Below are 20,378 nucleotides of genomic sequence, written 5' to 3'. Positions count from 1 at the left end.
GATTATTGGGGCCGATATTTGGTGTTTTGCTGATTATCTGTATATGGCAATCATTAAAATAATTTTATTTTAAAAAACTCTCTAGGAACTTATTGTATGATAAACATTTCAGTTTTAATTACTAAAGGCACGTTTGTGTTGTTTGTTGTATTCCAAATTGTGAATTTAGACAGCATTTTTATTGTAAATGCATATCGGTTCCAGATATTGGTTATCGGTCTCATTAACGACCTCTGTTGACCCCTGATCTTTGTGTTAGTTCATAGTTCGCACCATAGTGAGTTAGTTGTTTTCTTTTGATAATTCAAAACATCATGAAACTGCCCTGAAATGTTTCTTTTCGACCAGCTGATGAATATTTCCCCGATTCTGTAATCTTTGCAAGTGCAGTGTTTAAGATGCGGCCGGGTCGTATTTTCGGTGAAAAGGAGGGTGTGCTGTCGTGCAGATTTGGGCTCATCCTAAATGTCTTGTTGACCAATCAGATTGCTTGGTCCGGTCTTCTCGCTGTGTGATGCATCTTTACTGTGTCTTAGCTGGAAGGTGTGTAATCAGTTAGCATCTTGTGACTTTTCTTGGAAAGTTTTTTTATCAAAGTGGAAACAGTTTCGCCTCCCGGCGTTTCCGGCTGGTGTTATTGATGTTGCTGCTGTTGCAAAGACAACCGGGACTCTTTCCATTTCCCTCAGAGCCGAGCAACAACCAGCAACACAGGACACATCGCGTGTTGTAGGATTTTACTACAGACAGCACGGACGAGGAGAAGCTGATTATTATAGTAATTAACCACAAAATTATCCTTTTTATAAGGAAATGGCGTTGAGCGCCATATCAGGAGTTATGGGAGTGAATGGGGTTATTACTTCTTCTTCTGCGCTTATATAAAGAGAGTGATTCTGTAACTACCCCTCCAGCTCCTCGGCGTCGCCACCCCAGCTGATCCGGCAGAGCTGCATGGTGCCCAACTCATACCGCAACCGCTGGGAGTTGACGGATGAGGGAGCAAAACCGCAGCTGAAGCGGTGGACATCCACAGTTGCAAAGACGCTCCTTGATAACGAGGATAGCTGCCGACAGCTACCAAAGAAAACGTATCACCTTTTCCTGTTTTGGTTGCGTGGTGGTTGACGTACTTCCTCTGGGCCGAATGAAGTCTTTGTACTAAAACAATCTCATCACAACTTTTCACATGTTGCTGCTTTGCAGTGGACTTCTGCATCTACGTATCATACTCTGACGCTGGTTATTATGTTGAGACAACAAAAGCACACGGCGACCAACAGGACGTTTTGACACCGGCCCACAGACTCAGTAAATATTCAGTTCAGAGATGCTTCCAAACTCCAACACTGTCGACAGAAAGACAAAAACAACAGAGAATGAAAAAGGTCCAAAGTGTTTCTAAGAATAAAATCCACATTTTGAACAGAACAAAGAGGGAAAATCGGCCTTGGGTGAAAAACCAGTTTGTTTTTCTCTCAAATTGGAAAAACCTCATTCCAAACACATTTACTGCATCAATAATTTAAACCTCTAAAAAGAGAAAAGGGACGTGGAGTGTTTCTCCATCGTGAGGTTTCTCCTCTCACTCCCCGTTTCTTCAAGTCCTGTGAATTGAGCATCTGATGGTATCTGGAGGTATCTGACAGTATATAAAAGTATCTGAAGGTATCTGACAGTATATAAAAGTATCTGAAGGTATCTGACAGTATATAAAAGTATCTGAAGGTATCTGACAGTATATAAAAGTATCTGAAGGTATCTGACAGTATCTGGAAGTATCTGAAGGTATCTGACAGTATATAAAAGTATCTGAAGGTATCTGACAGTATATAAAAGTATCTGAAGGTATCTGACAGTATATAAAAGTATCTGAAGGTATCTGACAGTATTTGGAAGTATCTGAAGGTATCTGACAGTATATAAAAGTATCTGAAGGTATCTGACAGTATCTGGAAGTATCTGGAGGTATCTGACAGTATATAAAAGTATCTGAAGGTATCTGACAGTATATAAAAGTATCTGAAGGTATCTGACAGTATATAAAAGTATCTGAAGGTATCTGACAGTATATAAAAGTATCTGAAGGTATCTGACAGTATCTGGAAGTATCTGAAGGTATCTGACAGTATATAAAAGTATCTGAAGGTATCTGACAGTATCTGGAAGTATCTGGAGGTATCTGACAGTATATAAAAGTATCTGACAGTATATAAAAGTATCCGAAGGTATCTGACAGTATATAAAAGTATCTGAAGGTATCTGACAGTGTCTGGAAGTATCTGGAGGTATCTGACAGTATCTGGAAGTATCTGAAGGTATCTGATAGTATCTGGAGGTATCTGACAGTATCTGGAAGTATCTGAAGGTATCTGACAGTATATAAAAGTATCTGAAGGTATCTGACAGTATCTGGAGGTATCTGACAGTATATAAAAGTATCTGAAGGTATCTGACAGTATCTGGAAGTATATGAAGGTATCTGACAGTATCTGGAAGTATCTGACAGTATCTGGAAGTATCTGACAGTATTTGGAAGTATCTGACAGTATTTGGAAGTATCTGACAGTATTTGGAAGTATCTGGAGGTACCTGACAGTATGTGATTGTATCTGAAGGTATCTGCGTCCCTCTGTTAGTGGCTTCAGGGGCTTTTGCCTCCGGCTTTTGCGGCTGGTTGTTACAGCAGCCATTTTTAGGAGTAGTGGAGGTCTGCAAACAGTAATTACAGGCCATTACACACACACACACACACACACACACACACACACACACACTAACACACGCAGGCAGGAATTTGTGGCTTTTATCTCAAAGAAAATGTGGATAATTCAAGTCGGCTGCACATTTCTGAACCATGGAGGCCTGTTATTATCAGACAAGACATGACTCTCTTACAAGCTGCCAGAACTGTGTGTGTGTGTGTGTGTGTGTGTGTGTGTGTGTGAGAGACAGAGAGAGCAGTGATATGAAGCTCCAGTATTATTCACATTTTAGGATTTTTCCCTCCAATCTGATTCCAGCAGTGGTGTCATTAGGCCAAGGCTGAAGCCCTGAATGTTTCCTAAATAGCCACAATATATATACTGTACAACAAACTATATATATATATATATATATATATATATATATATAGTTTGTTGTCCAGTACAACAACACCCAGAAACTTGGGTGTTGTCATCAGATTCCTTTTTAACATCTGCATTCATCTTAAAATTTCCGAACAACATAGATTTGGTTTTGGTTTTTGTTTTTTTAAGTTTATGATAACTTATTTTCATCAAACCAACATTTGAACTTGTTTATTTTGTTTGTGACCACTTTCAGGAGCTGCTGCAGGTCCTCCCTCGAACAAAAAAATATTTGTGTCATCTGCAAAAACAACACATTTCAATACATTTGACACGTGACATACTGTATGTCATTGATGTAGAGAATAAACAGTTTGGGGCCCAATACTGACCCCTGTGGGACGCCACAGGTAATGTTTAAACATGCAGATCTGTGCAAACGGCTTTCTATTTTCATATAACTTTTCAGCCATTGAAAAGCTAATGAAAAGCCCTCTGATACCATACCTTTGCATTTTCCTGGTAAAAGTTTGTGGTATCAAATACTTTTTTGTAAGTCAGAAAGTATTCCAACTGCATATGTTCAGTGAGTGTGTTCAGTGAGTGTGTGTTCAGTGAGTGTGTGTTCAGTGAGTGTGTGCAGTGAGTGTGTGTGTAGAGAGTGTGTGTTGTGTGAGTGAGTGTTGAGTGAGTGTGTTCAGTGAGTGTGTGTTCAGTGAGTGTGTGTTCAGTGAGTGTGTTCAGTGAGTGTGTGTTCAGTGAGTGTGTGTTCAGTGAGTGTGTGTTCTGTGAGTGTGTGTTCAGTGAGTGTTTGTTCAGTGAGTGTGTGTTCAGTGAGTGTGTTCAGTGAGTGTGTGTTCAGTGAGTGTGTGTTCAGTGAGTGTGTGTTCAGTGAGTGTGTTCAGTGAGTGTGTGTTCAGTGAGTGTGTTCAGTGAGTGTGTGTTCAGTGAGTGTGTTCAGTGAGTGTGTGTTCAGTGAGTGTGTTCAGTGAGTGTTTGTTCAGTGAGTGTGTGTTCAGTGAGTGTGTGTTCAGTGAGTGTGTTCAGTGAGTGTGTGTTCAGTGAGTGTGTGTTCAGTGAGTGTGTGTTCTGTGAGTGTGTGTTCAGTGAGTGTGTGTTCAGTGAGTGTGTGTTCAGTGAGTGTGTTTTGTGAGTGTGTGTTCAGTGAGTGTGTGTTCTGTGAGTGTGTGTTCAGTGAGTGTGTGTTCTGTGAGTGTGTGTTCAGTGAGTGTGTGTTCTGTGAGTGTGTGTTCAGTGAGTGTGTGTTCTGTGAGTGTGTGTTCAGTGAGTGTGTGTTCTGTGAGTGTGTTCAGTGAGTGTGTTCAGTGAGTGTGTGTTCAGTGAGTGTGTTCTGTGAGTGTGTGTTCAGTGAGTGTGTGTTCAGTGAGTGTGTTCAGTGAGTGTGTGTTCAGTGAGTGTGTTCAGTGAGTGTGTGTTCAGTGAGTGTGTTCAGTGAGTGTGTGTTCAGTGAGTGTGTGTTCAGTGAGTGTGTGTTCAGTGAGTGTGTGTTCAGTGAGTGTGTGTTCAGTGAGTGTGTGTTCAGTGAGTGTGTTCAGTGAGTGTGTGTTCAGTGAGTGTGTTCAGTGAGTGTGTGTTCTGTGAGTGTGTGTTCAGTGAGTGTGTGTTCAGTGAGTGTGTGTTCTGTGAGTGTGTGTTCAGTGAGTGTGTGTTCTGTGAGTGTGTGTTCAGTGAGTGTGTTCAGTGAGTGTGTGTTCAGTGAGTGTGTTCAGTGAGTGTTTGTTCAGTGAGTGTGTTCAGTGAGTGTTTGTTCAGTGAGTGTGTGTTCAGTGAGTGTGTTCAGTGAGTGTGTGTTCTGTGAGTGTGTGTTCAGTGAGTGTGTGTTCAGTGAGTGTGTGTTCTGTGAGTGTGTGTTCAGTGAGTGTGTGTTCAGTGAGTGTGTGTTCTGTGAGTGTGTGTTCAGTGAGTGTGTGTTCAGTGAGTGTGTGTTCAGTGAGTGTGTGTTCAGTGAGTGTGTGTGTGGTTATTTCCCCGGTGTAAACTCACCTGTAGTTGGGGCGTCTGCTGCTGCGTCTGATAAACAGTCGTCGGCTGTGTTTTGCGGGGAAACGTGTTTCCCGCCTGCAGCTGTGCTGTCTGTCTGCTTTTATTGTTCAGAAACTCATGAAGCTGTCGGCGGTTTATTCTCGCCGAGCGTGTGATCAGAGCGGGCGTGTCGGAGTTTGCTGGTGATACTTGCGGAGGTGTTGCGGATCTGATATTGATCCACCTGCTCGCCGTCCGCCTCTGTCATTTAACCCTCTATTTAACCCTGCGTGTGCCGCTCTCTGTTGCAGATCTGTCGGAGAAGAAGAGCGACCTGAGGGTCTGCGATGACTCCACCTGCAGGTTCGGAGGCGTCTGCAGAGACGACGGAGCTCAGCTCAAATGTGTCTGCCAGTTCCAGGTAAGAAAACATGAAATAAGCTTTTTTTCTAAAGTCCGTATTTTTTACAGACGCAAACGTGTGCACGCACATCCAAACCCACAGCAGGTGCTGACCTGTAACTGAGTGAATGTTAAAAAGGCAGAAAATGAGCGGCACGCTGCAGGGCTCCGGTTTTTGCTCATTTAATGCACCAAAGTGACGTTTCGAGCAACACATGTGACCAAACACGTGAACAATATGTTTCAAAATACACGTCCATAAATAAATTCAAACCAATAAATATATATATATAATCACTCACACAAAATACGTGTAAATATATTTATAAATATTCATGTAGTACCCGGTCCTTAGTTCAGTCAGTATCTGATGATATCTCATATATGTATATCTATAAACTTTTAAAATGAACCAAACTTGTGCTGTGAGACAACCGATAATCTTTTACCCTTAAGTGACATAACGTTTGTCGTACTTTGGATGCCTTTCACGAGTATTTGAACCTTTGAAATTTCTTTCCAAAATGTGGGAAAATAAGGCAAGGAGTAACCTTGAAGAAATGTGTAATTTTCAAAATTTTCAAAATTTCAAAATTTTACAGAATTATTTTTTAAATTTGAGCACTTTTTTTCTGAGTACAGTTTGTCTTTTTTATTTTCTTTTTCTTTTTTTGTTGTTTGGTTGGTTTTTTAATTTTATTTTTCTTTTGTTTTGTTTTATTTTGTTTTATTGTGTAACAAATTTTAAGGAAATTTTCTTGTTCTTTTGATTTTGGGATCATTTTTTCTTCCATTGCTCATTGCCTCGTGTTTTGGAAAGAAATCAAGTGGATTTTCTCAGATTGATAAGATAAATAAGACTTTTTGGGGTAAAAGAAGGAAAAACAGATGAATCTCCATCAGGAAACATGAGCGGGCTTCTGTTTGTTGCTCTGATATTAAAAATAAACGTTACTGCTCTAGTTGTTGCGTACTTGTTTGGACAACATGTCCGCGTGAAGGGCGGCGTCCGGAGGAGCGATTCAGAACAGGACTCACGGATGCAAACCGGCCGCCGCGCTCCGTCGTCTCAGAGCAGGACCTGCGTTTGTTCGTCACGTCTCGGCGTGATCAGAGGAGCCCGACGGCGGCTGAATACAGAAACATGATCACAGACGCTGATCTGCACTCAGATCTCTCTGCACAAACTGCTGCCAGCGTCTGGCTGCTGGAATCCGGAGGAGAGTCGATCAGGATGTTGATTCACTCGCCTTCATCACCTTTTAATTATCGCTGTGAGCTCACAGCAGCGAGTCCTCTGTGGACCCTGCGGGCCGCCGCTGACCTTTTCTCTGATTGGTGGAGATCACACGGTGAATGACTTCCTGTTTGGACGCAGCCGCAGATGGATTCTCAGGAGTGCCGAACCTCGAGCTGGTGGACGGACTGAAACCTTTAGGGACTGTTTGGTGCATTTTACACACGTTTCGTTCTTCGTTTTTGTTTTTTTGTGATAATTTTGGTTGTGTTTATGCACACGGCACAAATTTAGTCCGGACTGTGTTTCTGACTGATCAGATTTTGGTGGTCAAAGGTCACTGTGACCGCGTCCGTCTTTATCTTGGGAACAGGATATTTTGTTGAGGGAATTCCTTCATATTTGGCACAAACGTCCGTTCGGACTGAAGGATGAACTGATTAAAATCTGATGGTTTGAGGTCGCTGTGACTTTCCGTCCGTCCAGTTCTCGTGAGCACGATATCTCAAGAGCGCCTGGACTGAATTTCCTCGAATTCGGCACAAACGTCAATTTGGACTCTGACCAGATGAGCTGATAATTATCACAAAATTTTAGGCAAATTTCAATTTATTTTGTCAGTGTGACGTTGTGCAAATGGCTGATAAATTCGACAGAAATGCAACAAAATATTCAAACATCAACACAAAACATATGAAAGAGACGTTAGGAACTGAATATGGAAACGTGTTAGTTAGTGGGAGTTTTATGTGTGTGTGTGAATGTATGAAAGTGTGTTTTGCATGAAGATTTTCTATTAATAGATCAAACATTAAAAAAAAAACAGGTAAATAGGAAAAAAAAAATTTAAAACCCAATAATAACGGCGACAAGAAAGGAAAAACAAAAAAGTAAAAATTAATAAGTGAATTCTTTTTTTCTGTTTTTGCTTACCTTTGATTAAACTTTATTTTAGATTCAGTTTAAGTTTCCAAAGATTTTAACCCTTTAGGGCCTGTTTGTCTCATTTTAGTCTCTTTTCTTCTTCCTGTTGTGATAACTGTGTGTGTGTTGATGCATGTGTCCTAAATGTAGTCCAGATTGTGTATTTGAGTGTAATCAGTGAATTTGCAGCTCAGCTCCTACAATAAGTCTAAAATACACTGTGGAAACTAAATAGTTACATTCAGACTGTTCAGGTCCAAAAATGCTCCATTGAAACCCATTCAAACTGACATTTTTGATCCCACAGCCATCAGAGCAGAAAAACAGGACTTGTATTATTTCTGGGTGTCATTCTGGGCTTTTGACTCTGAATTTGTCATTTTGACTATTTTCCACCTGATGAGGTCATTTTGACCATATTTGGCATATGGAGGAAATACATGCTATTTCCACTAGGTGACCTGTCACAGTCAATGTAGCTGCTGATCACTGACATATCCCAGACTGTCAGCAGCTACACTCACACACTGACATATCCCAGACTGTCAGCAGCTACACTCACACACTGACATATCCCAGACTGTCAGCAGCTACACTCACACACTGACATATCCCAGACTGTCAGCAGCTACACTCACACACTGACTTATCCCAGACTGTCAGCAGCTACAAAAATGCATGTAGTATATTGAAAATTTAATTAAAAAAATAAATGCATGTATTCTATTGAAAATAATTCATTTTTGCCAGTTAATTTTCTAATTAATTGACTAATTGTTTCAGCTGCAGTTTTATATTTTCATGTTTCGGTTGTGTGAAAAAGTAGTTATCTAATTAAAGTAGTGAAGCAAAAAGTACTATATTTCTGATGTTTATTGGAGTAGAAGTGGAAAGTGGCTTGAGACTAAAATACTCAAGTAAAGTAAAAGTACCTCAGATTTGTACTTTAGTACAATATTTGAGTAAATGTACTTAGTTACAGTTCAGCTCTGGTCAGCAGAGGGACACACAGTAACTGAAATTACAGTGACTGAGATCAATAGATAGTAACAGTATCGTAGCAACCCTTCACCCCAGAAATGTAATGATCCGGTCGTTATAAAACCTCCAAAACATCATCAAAATTCTCATTAAATGATATTAATGCATTTTTTTAATTGTGCCTCAAATATTAAACATTGTGCTGAACATTACTTTGCGGCCTGTGAAAGGTGTTTTCTCTTACCTCGGTACGAGGTAAAAAGCTCTCTGACCCCCCAAAAATCAGAGAGTACTCAGAAAATAAGAACAAATCCTGGATACGAGAAAAATAAGAGAAACTGTGTGTGTAGTTTCTTGCATGAGGCCTGATGAATTATCGTGATTATAGAGCTATATTGTGTCATTAGTTGTTTAATTAACTTTTAATTTATTTGCGTGTTATTAGATTTGTTGCGGAGCTCTGCGTTTAAGCGTTTCACTGCATGATGAGCGGCGTTTGGTTGCATTAGTGACAGTAAAACTTGATCTGGTTTCCGTGTTGTTCAGGACTTTAGAGACGCGGCGTGCCGTCGCTGCTCTCAGCGGACTCTCAGCGCACAAACACGTTTCTGTTTGAACGCTCGTTTTTATTAAGCAGCTCAAAGTTACTGAGCACGGACGCGCCAGAGTCTCCTGGAGAGTTTAATGACATTATAACGCTGAGCCGCGGGAATCTGGGGTTTTTTTAAGCGCTGCACCTGAAACATCCCTTTGAACTGGTGCATCCAAAACACTGCAGCGCAACTGCTGAAGAGTTTCACAAGAAAACATGAGATGAGACGAACCTTTATTGATCCCCAGAGGAGGAACGCAGGTGTTTCAGCACAGCAAAGACAGAAATAAGGACAGATACTTAGAGGAAGGTGAAAAACTATCACGATAATTACAAGTAGAGAGCTGCTACAACGGGCTGTATACCGCTTAGAAACACAGTGAGCATAACCTTTGACCTATGACCACCAAAATCTAAAGGCTTCATCCTTGAGTCCACTTAGACGTTTGAGCCAAATTTCAAGAAATGACTTCCTGCCATTCTTGAGATATCGTGTTCACAAAAATGGTCCGATGCCTCCAACGTTGGTGTTCGCAGATGTGGAGGCAGAAAAAGAAAGTTAGCAACATGGTTAGAAATGTCCAACAAATTGCAAGAAATTAGTAAATTTAGAAATAATATTTTTTAAAGTAGCTATGGAAGATGTCAAGGAAAAAAACTAGGGAAAAATATATTTATAATCAAAACAATTACACATTTATTTTTAACTTTTTATTTTTATTTATTGATTTTTGGGATGTACTATGTGAGAAATGTTCCTCAGAAAATTGCAAGAAATTAGTAAATTTATATATATATATTTTTTTACAGCAAAGGAAAAAGTAGGGAAGAATATATTTATAATTAAAATATAAAATTTAGATTTTTTTTTTAAAACCTAGGGGAATTGTGTACTGAATTGTGTATTTTTTAGTGTTTGTCGTATGTATTTATGTATTTTTTTTTCTTTTGTAGTCTCATGAGATGAGATGAACCTTTTTTGATCCCCAGAGGAGAAAATCAGGTGTTGCAGCACAACAAAGACAGAAATAAGGACAGATACTTAGAGGAAGGTGAAAATTATAATGATAATAATTAAAAGTAGAGAGCTGCTGCAACTGATTAAAACTAATCAGTGCTGAAAAGCACCTGATGAGAAGAAAAGGACGCTGCAGGATGCTCGAACACGCTGCTGCCGTGTTGTGAGAGGACAGGTTTTTTTTTTTTTTTATCTGTGTTAGATCTATTTTTCAGCAAAACGCTGACGACGCTAACGCAGAAGCAGCCTGACAGGACGACTTCTTCAAATCCAAAAAAAAAAAACAACCTCTCCCAGCTGGAGTTTTGGGATGTGAAGGAGACAAACTGCCAAAAACTGAGCGCCGGCAGCTTTGGAGATAACAAGCGGAGAAGGACGTCCTGCTGCTCGGCTCGTGAGCGCGTCGCCTGGATCGATCGTTCAGCTGTACAGTCGCTGATGTTTTTCCGTGGAGAAGCTGCAGCGGACGTCGCCGCAGTTTGTTTCTGCGAATGTGAACCTGAAGCGCGTGTTTGTTTGTGTGTGTGTTTGTGCGTTTGTGTTTGTGTGTGTGTGTGTGTGTGTGTGTTTGTGTTTGTGCGTTTGTGCGGAGCGTGCGGGCGGAGCAGAGGTCACAGAGGTCGCCTCTGCAGGGGATTCCTGCTAAATGATTGATGGCTGCGAGTTAATAGAATATGGATTGTGAACATTGATATGTGTCCTTGGCAGCTGCAGAGTCAAGTTATTTGGTGTTAACCTTCATGCAGAATAAATGATCCTCAAACCGCTCAGCGATTCCTCTTTAACACTCTCCTCAGCTTCTTTTCGTTTTTATGTGTTTATTCAACCTTTTCTTAGTCGCCGGCTGTAATCTGGACTTTAACACTTTTGTCCAGCCTTTGAACGTCCTCGCTGGCTTCAGTCAGCATCATCTGTAGGTTTTTGAGGTTTAACCGATGAGCTCGTTCCCGCTTCAGAGCCGCTCTGACGCTGAACGTCTCCAAAACTTTCATCGACATCTCCGTGTTTTCTCTTTCTAACAAGCTGAAGTTATTTTGTCTGCAGGTATTCCTGACGCCTCGCTGACGTATAAGATATGCTCTTATTTTTCATCAATAGAGTGAAACTAAATACTTTTTTTAAGTCCAGAATCAAAAGTTTGAAATTACAAACCATAAAAAAATAAAAATAATTATGTTGCTGAGTTTTAGATGTATAACATATGTATAAAAATGTTAGATTTTTTAAATAGTGGCTTTTTTTGGTGATTCTTTGTTTATTTAGTTAATTTAGTTAGTTAGTACAAAAATGTTTGTGGATTTTTGTTTCTTGTAAAATGATTGGTGTTTTTCAAAGAAAATGTGCTTTCTGAGCCCAAATAACACAATTTATCACAGGCAGGAACTGTGAAAACAGAAGTTTCCGATGGTCTTTAACACATCACATGGGCAAACTTCATGGATTTTTCCACATATATATATATACAGAGAGAGAGAGATTCTTCGTGTAAATAAATACATCTTACATTTTTTTGAAAGCATATCGTATTACTTTAAGAAATAAAACAAGTTCTTCCTCTTCTTCCAGCCTTTTTCGGCGTCATGTCTCCAGTCTTGTTCATGTGTCAGAGTCTTTGCACACGGCACTAAACCTGCCCTTATATGGTGTTTAGGGGGCGTTACCTCAGCAGACAGGCGAGTTAAGATCACGTGAGATTCATCACCGAGCTCACCTGGTCAGAGCAGATTTGGATGGTGAAGAATATTTTCTGTATCTGGACTGTTTTATTTTCTCTTACCAGAGAATTAGGAGAAAATATAAGAGAAATTTAGGAGAACGTTGTTCTGTTGTCTGACCTCGTTTGACTGAAGCGGCGTCTCTGTGCTCGCCGCCGCTCTCCGCTGCTCTGTGTGCGCTCACAGATTCACGTGTTCGACGGTCACATTGAGATTTAATTAACATTTGATTGTGTTTGATTTGCAGTGTCACAAAAACTACATCCCCGTGTGCGGCTCCAACGGAGACACCTACCAGAACGAGTGCTACAGGCGACAGGCGTCCTGCAAACAGCAGAGGCTGATCTCGCGGGTGTCGGACGGGCCCTGCTCCGCCGGTGAGTCTGCCAGGAAACACACGGGGTCAGCGCAGTGGAAAGCTGATTGATTGAGGGCGAGGGCGGGGAGTTCACCAAAAAGTGAATTACAACTCTTCATTTATTGATATCGACCGACGGGGGAGTATGTGAGGACATCGGTCAGAGTCTGTGAGGGACGCCGTCTTTTCAGATCTTCTTAAAGTGACGTCTGAGGAAATAATTCACCTCGTGAAGACACGACTCGTCTTGATTTGGTCCGAGCCGTCGTGTTGAGCGGCCGCGTTCTGTCTCGTCACATGATGGAGAGCTAATTAAGAAGTGAAGCTGCTGAGAAAACACTTTTAATCAGGAGCCACTCAGAGCTGCATGCTGTTATTAAAGAGCCAGCTCACCCAAAACTACCAATGAAAAATAATGTTTTTATCTGTGAATACTTGATATCAAAATCAGCAACACACGAGTATGACCTCCTTTTCTGATCCAAGCAGCAGAAAAAATGTCAAACATATTTTAGGCACAAAAAAACTCCAACTAGTGTTGGAGCAGAAAAGATCATGTTTTGGTTTAAAATTCCCAGTTTTGGGGGCGCAGAAAAAAAAAAAAAAAAACAATATAAGAGAAAATTAATTCATTAAAAAATCCAAAGAAAGTGTCAGCATGGGAGGAACTTTTACTTTGTAAAACCTCAGGAAGCTCCTTTTATGTATTATTATTTTTTTAAATTGCTAAAGGCATTTGACTTTGTGTTGGGATTTTTTTATATTCCAAATTTAAAATATTGACAGAAATATTTTCATTTTTATTGTACATGCACATCAGTTCCAAATATCGGTTATCATGCTCATTAACTAATTATCAATATCGATCAACTCTTAGTGTTTTGGAAACTTGTAGAAATACAGGCATAAAACCTATTGGACACTGATTGTGTCATATTTAATTATTATTTTTTATAATTTATTTATTTTTACAGAACTAGAACACAATAGATGGCCTAATTTTCCCCAGAAATATTCATATGTGGCTAGTTGTGATTGAGGGGAGCGACGACTTCAGAGAATATTTAATAGATAAAGTATTTGCAGACAGACTGATGGTTGCAGAAATGATTTAAAGTGAGCAGCTTCGTTGCAGCTCGCTCCGGACGAGACCAGCTGATCGCTCCATAATGTGACTCTAAACACTTTGCTAATATTCATAATTACGCTCTCGCAGTCGGCCATGCTGCGGCGTTAAGTTCGCCGTCATTATATTTTTTAATGGACCGAACATCAAACGCCGAGCGCTCGTCCTCGATTTTTCCCCTGAACTCTGAGGAACGTCATCAGTCACATTGATTTCACAGAACGAGCCGGTTAATCAAACGCAGATCAATTTTAATTAGGAGCCGCCGCGTTCAAATCCTCCCAAAGCCGAGTGGTTCCCAAACTGGAGTCCAGGGACCCGCCGGAGGTCCTTCAGAGGCTTCAGGAAGGACTGAACTGAGGAAAGTCTATTTAATGAATCCTTCATCAACAGTCAGAGGACTTCGCTTCATTTTAACCCCTTAGGGCCCGCCTTAATGTCTCACACACTCGTACCGCTCTGCGCACAAAATGCACTTTTTCTTCCTCAAATCAAGCTTTAGAAAATATTATAATTTGATTTTATTTTCTACTTTCATTGATTTAATTTTTTTTAACCAACATCAGTCCTAATGGTAAATATCAAATATTCATTAATTTTAGGAATTTTAAGCCTTTAATTGCCAGGTTTTTATCATTAAGTCACTATGTTTTTACATGAAAAAAACCCCACAAAAAATGAATTATTTTTCGAAATCCTACATGCTAAGTAGATTTTTGTTTGATTATCACAGCGTGGGATATGTCAGTGATTAGCATTGATTTTAAAGAAATTAAACATCAGCAACAAACCTGACAAAGCCCCGTGAAACAGACGTAGCGCACACTGACTTCAACATATTTAAGATTATTTATTTATTTCTCACAAACAAAAAATCTGAATCCTTAGATTTGAATAGCCAAATATTTGATATCCAGCCTGACTTTTTTCCACCCCTAACCACTCCACCTTCGATTGGACCAGAAGTGAAGATTGAGAGGGATTACTTTTCTATGAGTTTTTACATTATTTATTTATTTATTTTTAGGAAAATCCTCCTCTCTCATTTCCTTCATTGGAAAAAAAGGGAAAAAACGTACATAAAAATACGTGGACAGAAGTGTCTGCACACTTTTGGCCTCATGCTGTTTGCCTGAAAGCTCTCAGACACGGTGTGAGAGGGATATTGTCATGAAGCAGAGTTTATTTGCTAAAACCCCACAGGTTTAATGTTCCACAGCTGGACGACCAGCAGCCATAAATCAGCGCCACGCTGAGGCGGAAACGAAACGCTAACGACTCCGTATTTTTCTCATCAAACAGCCGGTGGACTCTCTGGACTCAGACGTCCCTGCAGGCCAGTCAGAGTTTATGTTCTCACTGCGCTCTTGAGAAATGTGTTGTGGAAACTTACAGTAACACCACAGCAGCCGCGGCGGTGGCGGTCAACTCCATCTGCAGGGGCAGTGGCCTGATTTCCCAGGAGGCGCTGCCCGGCGCTCCGCTCTTATTACCCGTTACACCGGGGAGCCGGCGCTGCGATGTGCCCTCCGCTTCCCTCTCCTTCCTCCTGTCCTTCTGCAATTTCCTCTCCTGGAGATTTATGCTTCCTGTGATTGGAGCGTTCAGCGGCTGCGAGCCGAGGCGACGGCGCAGATACTCAGCTGAGTAGATTTCCCGAGCAGAGAGATTCGGCTGCTCTCAGAGAGCCGGCCAGGAGGTCACAGGAGGGAGGACGGCTGGGACGTCCTCGCTGGGATCTGATCACAGGTCAGCGGCTGCAGAGCTGAAGGTGTGAACCTCGGCAGCAGCCTCAGGCTGCAGTTATTACTGCTTACAACTTGTGTTGTTGGCTTTTTGACTTTAGCGGCCTGCTGAAGGAGGAGAAAGACAGAGAGGAGCAGAGTGCCGCCTGCAGCAGAGAAAAGCTTTCACACAGGTGGATCTGAAGAAGAGGATGTGGCACTAAAAGTACTTTTCTTTTCTCTTAAACCGGAACTTTAAGCAACTTCTTGAGACTTTGGGAAAAAAAAGATTTGTCGTGTTTCTACTGATGACAAACTGAGAAGTTTCTGATGTATTTTTAGTTGGTTTTTTAAATGTAGTTTAAAAAAACAAAAAAACACGTGTCCTTGTACTGCTACATCTTTTGGAGTGGATTCAGATTCATTGCATTTTTTTGTGCATTTTTTTGAATTTGCATCAGAGTCTTGTGTCCTATCGGTTCTGAACAAGGTTGGCTTATTCCCGTGTGACAGTTTGATCCAGGATGTTAGGGGTTAATAATGTCTCTGTGAGGATGTGCGCAGATCAGTCCCTGATTCGTTGCTGAGTGAGCCTCAATCACATCTCATCCACTTTATTGTCCTGTGACGGGACATTAGCCAGTAGAGGAACAGCTCTCGGTCCAAGTCGGATCAGCCTCGCCCTGATGCCGGCTCTCCTCCCTCTCTTTGTCTTTTTCGGTTAAGTTTCTCCTCTCTGGTCTGACTGGCTGCTCGGCGTATGCCTTTGGTGGAGATCCTCTCATGGTCTGCTGCAATCAGTACAAACTCAACACAACTTTTCCCGATGTTGATAAGAGCTTTTCTATCGTACAAAAGTCGTGTTTCAGCAGAGGGGGCCATGGAGCCAAAAAATGGATCATTTTAAAATACAGGAAAAAAAGTAGCCAGGATTTGAGGAGCTACAGGCTGCAGCATCTACATGTGCCGCCATCATCAACAGAAATACATGAAGGCAAGTAAAGTAAGACTTTAAAGTCATAAATGGTTTTGGGGGAAAATCTGAGCCAAAAAGAACCGGCTCACCCAGACCTGGTGGAGTGGTCTCTTTAAGCACTTTTGTTGTTAAATTGTTAATTTATTTCTCCTCTGATTGCATCCAGCCATGCAGACATTTTTGGTTTCAGTGCTCCAATTTATCCCAAAGTTCAAGAACAAACTTTCTGAAGTGGATCGTGGTTTTCTTTTTTTGGGGGTTTTTGTGAAATGACCCTTTCAGTGAGCAGAGTCCTTAAAGCTGCAGCCAAATGAAATCTCATCTTTTTACAGTCGACAATGGACAGCAGTGACCGCTCTGTCCTTTCTGTCTCTGAGCGTGAACTGAGCAGGAAATTGAAGGTGGAATTGGGTGACCTGTGTGCTTTTTGGAAAAATCTTCTGGATCTTTTTATTTTTTTCTAAGGAGTATTTTATTGTAGTAAATGAAAAGTACTACACCTGCACCCATTCATCTCAAGATCAACAAGGTTCAGAGTAGCCACAAAGAGAAATCGATCAATAAAGGTCGTTTTACTGTTTGTTATCTTAAAACTTCCGAGCTGAGAAACATCAGAGTGATTCGCTCGTGTGGACGGCGGCCGTCACAGCGCTGGCGTGCTTCATTAAACTCGGGGTCAGCCACGTTTAATTTCCTCAGCAGGTTTTATTGGCTCAGCGCTGCTGCAGCGTCTGATTCTCCAGCTGCTGCAGAGAGTTTTTACCCAGCGGAGGATCTGAGGATGTGTTGAGCTGCAGCAGAAGGAACAGTTGTTTTTGTTTTTTTTTCAAAGAATTTCGGCTTTTCTGTGGTCAAATATTCAGTCTTAAAGATATCTGAGTTTATGTCAAAATACGACAGAAACGAAAACGGCTGTTTTATAAAATATCTTCTCTCTGTGATTCAGAGAGATTTCTGTTTTGCTGTTTGGGTGTTTTCTTTTGTTTTTTAATTTTTTTTATAGAAGTCATTGATTGTAGGGGCGTCTCCCGGCGAGGAGACGAGTTTGTCGCCTGGTTTCAAACCAGATTTGCTCAGAGATCGTGTTGTAGGTGTTAAGCTCAGCGTAAGGAGGCCTGGGTCTTTGGACATTTTCAGGCGTGTTCTCTAATTCATAAACTCTCTGAAGATTATTGATCAGACACAGCCGGGTTTCCATCACAGATTTGTGCAAAACTTACGCAATATTTTAGAAATTCTGAAAGACGTGACTTTCCTCTTGTGATAACATCCCAGTAACCATGGCGATGGATATTCAGAATATTGGCAATTTTATTTCTTTTGCAGCCACTCAGTAAAGCTGATCTAATATCGCCGGCAAGCTGCTGAATATAATAATGAAAGTTTAATTTTTGATGAAACATTTGCTTTTAAACATAGTTTTGTGATTGTTTATTTATTATTCCAAATTCTGTATGTGGGAAAAAACATTTTCATTTTTATTGTAAAAGCATATCTGTTCCAAATTTGGTGATTTTTATTTTACAGTTTTTTAAATAATTTAGTAATTATTTTTACCCTCATATCTTATCTCTCCACTCTTCTTGTAAATCTGTATTTTTTATTATTTTTTCATATTTTATTGCTCTGTGGCACTTTGTTGTATGAAATGTGCGATACAAATAACCTCCTACAAAGTAACAAACCGTTCACTTCCCTCATCTTCACGTCCTACCTGCTCGTTTCAGAGGTGTTTAAGGATAAAGAAGAAGAGTTTTAATCTCATTAAAGCCAAACGATCTTCTCATTAGTAAATGAGCATTTTCCACACCCAGAAAGAGGTTTTTCTCTTTTTAAGAGCGCAGTTCAACCTGCAGCTTGAAACCGAACCCTGAACGTTTAGTCAATAACACGCTGACAGAATCATTAATATCTCCGACCATTTCTGCCTCCTTTTCCATGAAAAACAATCCCATCATGACTTTGTAAAGAAGTGCGGCGGCTAAAGGTGAAATTTAATTGAACAAAGCAGCCGGTGTCCATTTCTTAATGCAGCCGCCGTGTGCCAAAAAAACTCCAAACACGGCGTCCATTTCTTAATTCAAGGTTGCTGCGCCAAGATTTACTGTCAGAGTCCATTTCCTGATGGAGCTGCAGAGCCGCAGGACGCTTTTTTAGACCTGCTGCAAACCATGACTGCGTTTTATTATTCTGCACATTTACATTATCAAACAGTCTGAAGGGAGAAGATCTACAGTTTAGGGACAGTTTGCTGCATTTTAGTCTCATTTCAAAAAATCCTGAAAATTGACGAATGTTTGATGTTTATGATTAGGACTGATGTTGGTTAAAGAATGAAACTCAGTGAAAGTAAAAAATCATGTTAATGTTTATTATTTTTTATAGCCTGATTTTAAAAAGTGCAGTCAGTGTGATACGAGTGTGTGTGATGTTAAAGTGGGCCATAAGGGGTTAATTCTGTACTTTTCATATGCTGCAAACGGTTGATATCTGCTCTGTTTTGGAAGATTTTAACTTTAAAGGAATAGTTCAACATTTTCCTTCAATATTAGACATAAATGTTAGACGACGTTTCACACGCAGACAGAAGGATTCTTGTGTGTATATATACGTCGTATGTTACACATAATAAAGAGAAAACTGACAGGTGTGTCTCTTGTGTGTTTGCAGATCCTGGATCTGGTTCAGGAGACGGAGACGGTGAGTTTTTATTTTCTTCTTTTTTAAGATTTCAGTCACGGCGGACTCTTTATCTGCCGTCCACGCGCACTAACTGCTGGTGTTGTGAGGAGACTAATCACTGCTGCGGCCTGAACGCAGCGTTTGAGGATCTTTTATTCTCTGTGTGTCTCTTTGTACCTCTGCCCCCTCCCTCGCTGAATATTAACTCCTCGAATAAAGATTGTGTGGAGGTTTTCGGTCTCTGCATTAACTCCTCCCCGATGAACAGGTGTATATTTGTCGTCTCGCGGGAGTCGAGCTGAAAGCATCGCCGCTGACAATTTTGGCAACAGAGACATTTTGCGACCATCTGTGAGCGCCGGCCGCAGCGTTTGTTGTTGGTTACTGCTGCTGAGGGGGCGGGGGAATCGGGGGTTAATCGTAGGGGCCCTCCGGAGAGACGGTGTCTCCACCATCTGCATGTGCAGGGGGCTGCAGCTCAGTCTGCGGGCGGGTGATTCCCCTGCAGGCGATGTGATGGTGGAACCACAGAGATAAATTATTGAGCCTGACTTCAGCTCTCTGCTCCGTTTGTCTTCGACACTCATGGACATGGACTCACCTGTCAGCTAAAGACACATCACCTGTGAGACTGTGTCCTCTGAGAGGGGGGGAAGATGTTTCTTACAGGTTTTTAAATGTCCTGAAATCCTAGAAGCTTCTTCAAATCATGGACATGTCCTAAAATCTGAGAAAAGTCGAAAAAAAAATTTATTTAAAATCTTCAAATCCTAAAAACTACCTTAAATCTCAGAAATGTGCTAAAATTTAAGAAACATCCTAAAATCCTAAACATCCTATAAATTTATAGAATGTCCTAAAATGCAACAGATGTCCAAAATCCAATAAGCAACTTAAAATACTAGAAATTTCCTAAAATCCCGGAAATGTCCTAAACTCCAAAAAAACTGTCCTGAATTCCTAGACCTGTCCTAAAATCCGAGGAATGTCCTAAAATCCCAGATATTAGAAACATTCTTAAATACTAGAAATGTCCTTAAATCCTTGAAATGTTGTAAAATCCCAGAAAAGTCCTATAATTCAATAATTGTTCTCAAATCCTAGAAACGTCTTTAAGTCTAAGAAACATCCTAAAATCCTACAACCTTCTGAAAATCAGAATTGTCCTAAAATCATAGAAAGGTGCTTAAATAAAAGAAATGTTTCTATAAACATCCTAAAATCCTGGAAATGTCCTAAAATTTAAGAAACATGCTTGAATACAAGAAATGTTTTAAATTTCTGTAAACATCCTAAAATGTGAGAAATGTCCTAAAATCTTGGAAATGTCCCAAAATCCCCAAATATCCTAAAATCCGAGAAATGTCCTAAAATTAGAAAAACATCCTTTAATTCAAGATCTTTCCTAACATCTGAGAAACGTCCTGAAATGCAAAAATGTCCTAAAAAATGTTCTCCGTGATATTTTGGGTTTGATGTCTTCCTGAAGAAGAGTATCTTGATTACATATCATGTAATCCTGGTTTCACTCTTTCGTGGCCTTTACAACCGAAGTTATTTGACGTTCACCAAAAATCCTGTCATCCTGT

The 20,378-nt window shown here is 40.5% G+C and overlaps 1 protein-coding gene across 1 annotated transcript in view; it reads left to right on the top strand.

Moving 5' to 3' along the window:
- The window catches only part of tmeff1a (transmembrane protein with EGF-like and two follistatin-like domains 1a), a 79,346-nt gene that overhangs the window by 33,509 nt on the left and 25,459 nt on the right, over positions 1 to 20,378 (top strand). The window contains exons 2-4 of the mRNA XM_042498131.2: positions 5,366 to 5,475; positions 12,171 to 12,300; positions 18,778 to 18,807. Of these exons, the coding sequence (XP_042354065.1) occupies positions 5,366 to 5,475; positions 12,171 to 12,300; positions 18,778 to 18,807 (270 nt within the window). The remainder of the gene's footprint in view (positions 1 to 5,365; positions 5,476 to 12,170; positions 12,301 to 18,777; positions 18,808 to 20,378) is intronic.

Source organism: Plectropomus leopardus, chromosome 12 (genome assembly GCF_026936395.1).
Source record: "Plectropomus leopardus strain MGB_pleo_1.0 chromosome 12, ASM2693639v1, whole genome shotgun sequence".
In the NCBI taxonomy this organism is placed as follows: domain Eukaryota; kingdom Metazoa; phylum Chordata; class Actinopteri; order Perciformes; family Serranidae; genus Plectropomus; species Plectropomus leopardus.
This window is presented reverse-complemented; position numbering and strand designations above follow the sequence as displayed.